The sequence below is a fragment of the Eucalyptus grandis genome, chromosome 8 (assembly GCF_016545825.1).
Source record: "Eucalyptus grandis isolate ANBG69807.140 chromosome 8, ASM1654582v1, whole genome shotgun sequence".
Taxonomy (NCBI): domain Eukaryota; kingdom Viridiplantae; phylum Streptophyta; class Magnoliopsida; order Myrtales; family Myrtaceae; genus Eucalyptus; species Eucalyptus grandis.
This window is the reverse complement of record NC_052619.1, coordinates 63,628,994-63,638,208: the sequence shown is the minus strand read 5'-3', so window position 1 is coordinate 63,638,208 and position 9,215 is coordinate 63,628,994. Positions and strand designations below refer to the sequence as shown.

The following is a 9,215-nucleotide window of genomic DNA, read 5'->3' as shown; positions in this document are numbered from 1 at the left end:
AGACCTAACAGTCCTATGTTGAAGAAAAAGAAAGGAAGAACTGAGAAATACAAAAAGGCTCTCAAAACAGAAACATGGAATGATACCGAATGCGAGGAAAGTGATTAAGAGTATGCCAATATATGTCTGATGTCCAATTCAGTATTAGACTCAAACTTTGAAATAGATTCTCATTTAGACTCAGACAAAGAAGTTGAGGTTAGCAATTTAAAAATTCCTATTAAAGTCTTGAAGTATATAGATGAATTCAAAACATCTCTTAAAAGAATTTCCGAACTAAAAAGGGAGAATTCTAAATTGAGACAAAAGGAAACTTCTTGGAAAGAAAAGTTTGGAAGTTTGAAAGTCTGGATAAAAGTTTTGTACCCTCGCCCAAAATCCTAAAGAAGGATAACAGGCTAAAGAAGGATAACAGGGTCAAGGACATTTTTACAGGGCTCCTGATCTATCCAGCACTGCAAATTTGTCGTGCACGGCTGCTCCGACTCACTCGTGCGAATGAAATTGTTAAAAAAAAAAAAACTTACTAAAAACATGTGCGCATTAATTCCGGTTTCCTTTAGCGAGACTTTTGTCGAACGTCTTGAATTGGAATTGAAACTCCTTTAGAGGATGCTGCACGGTAAAACAAGTACGATCGATGTTATGGAATGATGGGAAGTTTGACACGACGGGAATAATGATGCAAACTCGATCCGAATGGAGGGGAAATTCGGTGTTTGTCCATCGCATTACTTATTTCCATAAAAGTTAGATGTATATAAGTCGTCTAACTTTGATAATTTGACTTTTTCTAACTAGATGTTTGAAAGAAGATCGATTGGTACTCCAAAGCTAAATTAGATAAACTTTATCGACTATGAAGATTCCCACTTATCCTATCAGCAGCAAAGAAAATCAGCCAATTTATGTTTTCATGGGCAGGGTGCCGACGAGGTGTATACTTGACATGGACGGCTCTTTCATAGACGTCATCATAATATGCTAAGAATATTCGGGTAATATAAGGCATCATTCTCATGGTTATCGTCAGAATGCCTAGCTCAATTTGGAAAGGAGGCTTTGGACATGCACGCGATCATTTCTCCAGTGATAACTGTGTCTGCTAAATAAGCTTTTCATACTCTCCAAAGATCCAAGCTTGCGGTAGTCATGACAAATAAGCAATGTCCCATTCAAATAAAAAATGAGGAGAAGAATCGTCAGAGATATGATGAATCATTAAAGAAGTTGATCTTGGTAGTACTAAATACTCACGTGTGCCAGTAAAGCTGAGCGCCTTAAAGATCAGATATGCAAGCTTCTAAATCGTTCTAACTGTGACCCTCAGCAATGTGATATTCAGGTCGAACTCCAATCTCTGCAAAGACAGTGAACCTTGGCCAGCGAAGCCATATAATCATCCGACCTGAAACAAACCACACATGAGCTTGATATTCCGATTGAAGCTGTCACATATCAAAACGCATGTGCTAATCTTCCGATCTTACCTTGCACCATAAGGGGATTGACACGCAGCAATGATACAACGTTTAGCCCCTTCAGGCTTGTTCTGTAATGTCAAAGCATTGTCATGATTACAGTTGCAAAGGAAAAGATCAACATCTTAAGCGCTCGGTTAGCGATTTAGTGGTAATCGGAGGAACCTCTTAAAGCAAAAGCATGTTTCATGCAAGAGTTGCCTCTATAGGTTGAGGACCAACTAATTGTATAAATTTTGAGAACAAACCTCTGCTTCGTAGTAAAGACCAGCATACAAAGAAGCATAGAAGTACTCACTGTCCCATCCGTCCAGAAATCCAGCAACAAGCTACAATGGAATCAGATAACTACGATGAATTTCACGAAGAAATATTACTGCCTGAAGGCATCAGGTTTGACTGCAAAAAGCAATATGGATCACATAATTTTTCTCACCTCACTTTAATTATACTCCCTGGCCCCTATTCCATCTATAAACACTCCATTTTGCTATGAACTTATCAGCAGCAAGTGGTCGTGAAGAAGTTAATTTTCCAAAATGCAACAGGTGGAGTGATATGATTTTCATGTAACATGAGAAAATAACAAGCACACGAAAGCATGCGCATGTTGAAAAGATTGGAGAATGTTATTCTATTAGGAAACAGTAAGAGATTATGATGTCCACTCATTCTCCTATAAAGCTTTATAAGTTGTCTCACTGTCTTAATATTGGTAGACCGGTACTGTATCCCTGCACAAACCATGAGTTAACTACTCACTTGGCGATTGAACTGAGAAATGCAAGAGTTAGTTTCCGCAATTTTTTTCACTTTGTTTTTTTTTTTTTTTTAATTATCTGGTTCAGCCCACCAAGCAGGTACATTTTAGTAGTTTTAAGCATCAACTTCAACTCTATTTCTGTGGCTTCAACTGAGACTGCATTTATTTTCAGACAGAGGCACCAGTAAGTTCCAACTTTGTGTTCGGGACATTTGGTATCAGAAGATCAAAGTAGAGAAAACTACAAAGAAGATCTGGAATGAACATGTGCATACACCATCCCAATAAGCGGATGAGCTCGGAAGCACGCACTAGAATAACCGGAGTGCTCACTAATCGATAATCTTTAACCCTCCCAAATTTAAACAATATTAGGTCCTAAAAGAAGGTAGAATCTTGATTATCTCATAACATCAGTTCAGGCCCCTGAGAAATGAGCAAGGGAATTAAGATATACAGGAACTAGGCTATCAACCAGACTTAGAGAATCTCCACACCAATTACCCTGATAAGCAGAAACCAAATCTTTAGAAATTATAGAAGCCAAGATTGAGTTAAACAAAATGTCCAGGGGAAAGGCCAAAAAGTGTCCACGCAGCAGGTTTTTTGAAAGGCATATTTCTAAATTTAACAAAGAAGCTAAAGAAAAAGAAGGAGAGCAACTGTTTCCGCTCTTTCCAAAGAAGTAAAGAGATGCAATCAACACATCCTAAAATCTTATGCAAAGTAATTTCAGTTCCATAAAAAGATATTCAAGTCGAACACCTTTTCTGGGTCTCCCCCATCTTTAAACAGGTTATATGCCTCCAGCATTACAGGTCGTGGATCCCTCCCCACCTACAATCATATACAGAGCTTGTATTGTAAATGAGTTGTATCGAAATTTCTTTTCCAGAAAAGTAAATGCAAGTAGAAAGCCATTACAAAATTGCAAGAGGTATCACAAACATGCTTTGATTACACCCAATCTGAAAGCATGAGGTCAAACGTCCAAAATTCAAGGCAATAGCTAAACCCCAACAACGAGTAATATTCTTGGCCTGGCCCGCTGGAAGAGCTAATTTAGCTTATGCAGTATCTTTTCAACATCGCGATTTTACTGCACTTGCTGGACCAAGAAAAGCACTTACCTCGAGAAATCTTTTCCTTGCTTCATCCACTCCATAAAGTTGAGCCTCACAAAGAAAGCACCAAATTGACTCCTCAGTGTCATTTGGATTTTGTGCAACATCAATTCTCAACTGCTCCGCACCTTCTTTGAACCTTTATAAAAATAGACCGAACTAAAAGATCAGACTGTTCTTGCATCCTAAATTCAACAAGCATCATAGAACACGAATTTATAGAGATTACATGAACACTGAAAGGCTCTTGAATTCAAAGCGCATTAGCATAACGCAACTTCAACAAGCATTCACAGGCAGAGGTAATAGGTGGACCGGAGTCGGCAGTACTCAAACAAAATGCGCAAGCTGATAAAGCATCATTCAATTACCTATTGAGATAGTAAAGCGATAGCCCTCTTTGCCAAAGATCTAGACACACCGAAAGAAGTCCTCCAGTTATGCACAAAACATCACGACATTAGCAAGAAGAATTTACAGAGCAGTTCTCACGAAAATTCGAGCGACTCACGTGCCTTTTGACGAGGATCCAGCTCCATCGCCTTATCAAACTCCAGCAAAGAACCAACAACATCCCCTACAGGAGACCGAAGAAAGATTAATCACTATGCCAACGTCCCACTTAACCTATAAAATCCATGCCCACCAAGCTGATCACCATCGAACAGAACAAGCATATGCTGAAACAGAGACATTATAGGCAAACCCAAGAACCCAACATAACAAAAAAAAAAAAAAAAAAAAAAAAGAAACGAAAACAAAATGATTAAAAAAGCGGCAACGACCTGTCTGAAGAGCAGCATCCCACGTCGAATAGCGAGAGCTGCCTCGCGGGCATTGCCGCCTCCACTGCCTCCGGTGAGCGCCTCCCAGATGCCCGAAACCGAAGGGAGGAGCAACCTCCGGGACACGGTCGCGACGGGCTTGTTCCGGTGGTGGCGGATTCCGATCGGATTCGAAGGAGGAACGGAGCTGAAAGAGCGCGAGAACTTGTGGGTCCTGAGCGTGGCGATCGGGAGCGACGACGGAGACGACGGCGGCGGGCTGGAGAAGTAGGAGGACTGGAGGACTGGGGGCTTGAGCTTGTCGATTGACGGCGCCGCCATGGATTCGGACGGAGAGAAGATCGCTCCGGCGGTTCCTTCGGTTTGGAAAGTTTGCTCGTTGGTTTCTGGTTTTGGGAGACGAGATAAGGCGCCAAAAACCGAGAAAATATTGGGTGGTCCGGGACCTCCACGTCAGCGTGGTCCCCGGCCACTCACGAGGTGCCATGTGGAGGGGTGGGCGCCACTTGGTGTCCTCTTCGCTTTTTCTCTTGCTCCTGGACGCAGCGCTCCTCTCTCTCCTCTCTCTCTCCCAAATAACTCACGGCTGATGGCTCGGCTCGGCTCGGCTCGGTTGGCAGAAGAAAGCACGGGTCAGTGGATACTAAATGCGCAACACTCCCGCTTAGAATTTCTCTCTCCTCACTTGAATATTTTCGGGGCTCTCTCTCTCCTCGCGGACGAGCTGCACTTCCTCTGTTTCCTTCTCAGCGTATCCCACCCCCTCCGCCTCCGCCTCCCCCAAAAAGCCTCGCCGGTCCGTCGCCTCCTCCAAGAGCCCCGCCAATCGCAGCTGGTTCCCGACCCCCTTCGCCTCCGACTGTTTCCAACGCCGAGATTGAGCGTAAGGTTCGTGCTCGCCTTGGTGTCTAGGCAACTTCTGGGCCTCCGTCCGATTGCCTCCCTGCGCGAACTCGTCATCAACTCCGACTCCGAGCCGCCGTCGCCGCCACCGATGGCGTCCTCCGTCTCGGCATCTACTCGTCCTCCCCTTCCTCGGGCCGAAGACACCGCCAGCCTGCGCCGCGAAGTCGTCGGCCTTCGGCAGAGGGAGGCGGCCTCGGCCTCGTTCCCGAGCGGCGCCGGGCTCCCGCCGTCGACCGGGTGCTATCCCTGTCCGACGAACTCCCTCTCTCTCCCACCCTCCCCCTTTCCGATTGGCGAACCACCGCGAGCAGCCGACGAACCGGGAGCGAACCTAATATTTTCTCCCTTCTCCGACGCTCGATGCCCTCTCTGCACTCTACCCCGACGCTCGACGGCCGATTTCGCTCGCCTCTCCCACGACCTCCACGCTTTTGGCGGTTCTTCCCTCGCGGTTCGGTGAGGTCTCGGGTATGCCCTCGTGCTGCGTCTCTTCTTCCTTGCTCAGCAACACCGTACTGCCTCTCTCTCTCTGAGTGTGTCTCTCTGTGCATTCTTTCATCCATGAGGCAAGCATTTCGACTAGGGTTCAGGGGTTTCGCCACCCCTTCTTCGAGGTTCGTCCGGGTACCTCTCATTTTTGCGTGAACCCAGCGTGAATTTTATAGTCTTTCTTTCCATATGACTACCCTTTTCACTTCGATCGGTCCTTAAGCAAAAGCGACTGCTAAGCGACAATGCGACGGCAGTTTCGAATCCTGGGTTTCGCTCTGTGATGCTAAGCGTTGCTTTGGTTCCTTAAAAAGTTGCTGACTTTTTCGCATATTGTAGCTTCTTGGTTGCTCTGAGATTCTGGGTTGGTCGTTCTATCGTCTTTCTCTGAGCGAGCGAAATGTTGTCCAAAAGGGGCGTGTCGAATTCGTCGACCCTGAGTCGGCGGCGACTTCTGAGGACAAGAAAGGGAAGAAATCGAAAGGATTGGTGGCTTCAGTTCCTAGTTCTACCAAAAGTCATGTCAAGGTATTGTCTTTTAATCGAACCTATCGTTCCACCTGTGTTTTGGGGACTTGACCATTCAGCATTCATTTTTTCTGCAGAAAAATTCTGGTGCAAGCATTGGTGAAGTCGTGTTGCCTAATAATGACCCGGCCAAAATTGAGGCAATGATATTTCACGAATTGAGAGCTACATTGAGGTGGGGATGAATTGTTTTAGTTGCAAGCGTGTGATGGTCGTTATAGCGTTTCCTGCGCAAACCTTTACAAAGTAAGCAAAAATCAAGTTTTTCTATTTGATGCTTGCAAGGGAGATTATTGAGCACGGAAGTGAATATTACTGATGGAAAACCATGAGGTCTTGAGAATTTGCCTTCAACAAAGAGCAATTTGTTTATGAAAATGAAATTTTTTGCATCACGCTTTTTCTCAAAATGATAATGAAACCTGTAAGTCCTTTTTTGTATTTCTATGGTTGTTTCTGAGGCTTGTAAATTGTTATTGTAAAGCATGTGGGAAGAGTACACGGAATGACTGGGTTGAAGGACTAGCTCCCTACCTACTGTTGCAGTTCAAAGGCATTCTGATTTGTTACCGCGAGTGCATTTGACCCCAATGAATTGTCATATTTTGACCAAGAATGTCGGAGTCTGTATAGATATTCTGATGTTTTAATCTAGTTAATTGATATAATAATATGCTTGTAATAGGGTTAGTCCATTTGCTTTGTGTATATTCGAATGAAATGCTTCTCATCTTAAATAAAGATCACAGCCAATGATCAGTTAAGTTGCTTATGAGATATAATTAGCATCTCAAGTGATGTTGGATGAATAATAAAATCGGCATGGGTTGCACTTTGTATGTCAGAAACGCAAAAGTACTACCTTCTCTCTATATTAATTTGTGTAAGGTGGATACCGTGCCTTCTGGTTTTCTCCTACACTTGGCTTTTTTGGATTATTATTTTTGAGGTTATTTCTAGTATTTTTTGTGTGCAGATAAAGCCCCTTTCGGTTACATATGGCTTGGGCATATCAAATCATGATTCTGAGGGACGGCTTGTCACTGCAGAGTTTGATTCATTCTATCTCTTGAGCGGTTACGTTCCTAATTCTGGTGATGGCCTGAGAAGACTGGTATCAATCTATTTCATTGGTTTACTCTGTTACACACTTTCAAGTATGATTCATTAATTCTGTTGCTTATTTATGTCAGATGTATAGGATTTCACAGTGGGATCCATCTCTTGGTAACTACATAAAGTATGTTCAGCACTATCTAGCCCTTTTGTTTTTTGATAAAGCTATTTAGACTTTTGTTCAGGAGTCATTATTCACCATATCATGGATCAATTCTAGAACCTATGAAGGTTTTCTGATAGACTACTATTTTTATTCTGTTGCAATATTGTTTCATCTCTTACTCAAATTTGTGCTTGCTGTTGGCAATACAGGAACTTGAAAAGTTGAAGCCTGTGATTTTGACTGGCGATCTGAATTGTACCCATCAGGAAATAGACATTTATGATCCTGCGGTAAGGGAAACAATCAATGTGCCTTTTCTGCCTTTGATTGACTAGGTGCATTAATAATTTGCATGAGCTTTTTAACTGTCACTGGACAATGTCCTGGCCACACCATATGCCCCCCACCCCACTTAAAAGAGGGGAAAAACCCCAAAACAGAGGACTGTAATCAGGCTTTTCCTCCATACAACTGAATTTTGTTTTGGCTTTTTGTTGGGGGGGTGTTTGGGGTTTTGTGTTGGGGGGTTGATAAAAATCACAATTTAGGCTGTTTGGCATCCCGAAACAGAAGTTCTTAATACGTCTAATGTTTCTTATTTCCGTCATTAATCTGATTGTCATGAGACTTCAGGGAAATAAAAGAAGTGCTGGATTTACAATTGAAGAAAGGGAATCTTTTGAGACCAACTTCCTGTCGAGGGGCTTTGTTGATACCTTTAGAAGACAGTATCCTCATGCTGTTGGTTATACTTATTGGGGTTATCAGCATGGTGGGAGGAAGACAAATAAAGGTATACATAGATCTACTTGATGGAACATTATATATCTAATGTTACACTTCTCTCCTGTAAAGGTGATAATATGAGCAATGACAAGCTTTTGTTTTTTGTTGAGTCATTATGCATATCGTTGTCTTATCAGATGAAGCATATGGAAATAGGTATTATTACCTGTTAATTATCCTCTTGCAATCTACAGGGTGGCGGCTTGATTATTTTCTTGTTTCAGAATCTATAGCAGACAAAGTTCATGACTCGTACATCCTTCCTGATATCACCGATAGTGATCATAGTCCTATTGGCCTGATTCTCCAGCTTTAGTTCTGTCATCTCTTTGGGGATCTTGGTGAATGGACTGCGAAGGTAGTCCGGCAGCATCATCCTAGATGCTGTTTGCTGAAAAGTATTGAGCTTTTATTGTCATTGTCATTCATGTTGAAGCCACTAGCAAGGGAAAGTTTTTTTGATGAAATTTGCTTAGCAAAAGGGGGCAAAGAAAAGAAGGAAGAGATGAAGGGGCTGACTGTATTTACTTTGTCTGGGCCCAGTGGAGTGATCTGGGTTTTTCTAGATTATTTTACAAGGCATCTTTTGGAGGAAGAGTTATGATGGAACATTGAAACCACTTCCGAAAAAATCTGTGCAAGTTTTTGAACATACATTCTGATGCCGAAATCAGCATGGTGGGAAAAATGCTGAAATGCTGAAATGCTGAGTGCAAGTTGTAGGTACAACCGTTCTGGTTCGCAATTCAATCTGATTATCTGGTGGATGTTTTTTTTTTTTAAATTTAAAAGTTAGTCTGGAAAGACAGTTGTCTACAACCGTCTGCTGCTCAGTCTTTTAAGGAGTAAGGCTGGGCGTACAATGACTTATCATGGATCCTTGCTTGCGTCTTGTTGTTAGAGAACCTCAAAGGAGCACGTATCAGCAATGTCATTTTTGGCTCTTGAATTTTGTACATGAACGTGGTAGACCTGAAGATGATGATGTTCACATAATTAGGTGTGAAAATGTCGGCAATGTTTTAGACAAATGTAATTAGCAAGTTTCATTATTTTATGGAATCCTCCAGCTGCTCAAGTGTATTACTGTTTGCTTGATTCCTTGACAACTACGAAGGCTCCTAGAATTTT

The 9,215-nt window shown here is 42.6% G+C and overlaps 2 protein-coding genes across 7 annotated transcripts; one reads left to right on the top strand and one right to left on the bottom strand.

The window, feature by feature from the left end:
* Positions 1-1,103: 1,103 nt before the first annotated feature.
* Positions 1,104-4,474, bottom strand: LOC104417708. Its single transcript, XM_039300226.1, has 9 exons — positions 4,154-4,474; positions 4,027-4,048; positions 3,880-3,945; positions 3,740-3,779; positions 3,375-3,507; positions 3,010-3,081; positions 1,730-1,810; positions 1,491-1,552; positions 1,104-1,408 (listed from the first exon to the last, which is right to left on the bottom strand). Exons 1-9 carry the CDS (start codon positions 4,472-4,474, stop codon positions 1,342-1,344), a joined length of 864 nt encoding a protein of 287 aa, XP_039156160.1. The 3' UTR covers positions 1,104-1,341.
* A 915-nt stretch (positions 4,475-5,389) lies between these two features.
* On the top strand, positions 5,390-8,695 carry LOC108954009. 6 transcript variants are annotated; one of them, XR_005545348.1, is made up of 7 exons: positions 5,390-6,076; positions 6,154-6,251; positions 7,053-7,190; positions 7,270-7,316; positions 7,508-7,588; positions 7,932-8,091; positions 8,279-8,695. XR_005545348.1 is itself a non-coding variant. In XM_018861314.2 (3 exons), exons 1-3 carry the CDS (start codon positions 5,420-5,422, stop codon positions 6,259-6,261), a joined length of 405 nt encoding a protein of 134 aa, XP_018716859.2. In that variant the 5' UTR covers positions 5,390-5,419; the 3' UTR covers positions 6,262-6,305. The 6 variants fall into 6 exon arrangements, 1 of the variants encoding a protein (XP_018716859.2); XR_005545347.1 differs by having other exon boundaries at positions 6,366-7,190; XR_005545346.1 differs by having other exon boundaries at positions 6,362-7,190.
* The last annotated feature ends 520 nt before the right edge of the window (positions 8,696-9,215 follow it).

Excerpts from the sequence above, each read along its gene's own strand:
- LOC108954009 (XM_018861314.2), top strand. The coding sequence starts at position 5,420 with ATGCCCTCTCTGCACTCTACCCCGACGCTCGACGGCCGATTTCGCTCG. Across the intron at positions 5,528-5,887 it reads GCGGTTCGGTGAGGTCTCGG|CTTCTTGGTTGCTCTGAGAT; the intron begins GTATGCCCTCGT and ends CGCATATTGTAG. Across the intron at positions 6,077-6,153 it reads CTACCAAAAGTCATGTCAAG|AAAAATTCTGGTGCAAGCAT; the intron begins GTATTGTCTTTT and ends TTTTTTCTGCAG.
- LOC104417708 (XM_039300226.1), bottom strand. The coding sequence starts at position 4,474 with ATGGCGGCGCCGTCAATCGACAAGCTCAAGCCCCCAGTCCTCCAGTCC. Across the intron at positions 3,946-4,026 it reads TATGCTTGTTCTGTTCGATG|GGGATGTTGTTGGTTCTTTG; the intron begins GTGATCAGCTTG and ends GGTCTCCTGTAG. Across the intron at positions 1,409-1,490 it reads CAATCCCCTTATGGTGCAAG|GTCGGATGATTATATGGCTT; the intron begins GTAAGATCGGAA and ends GGTTTGTTTCAG.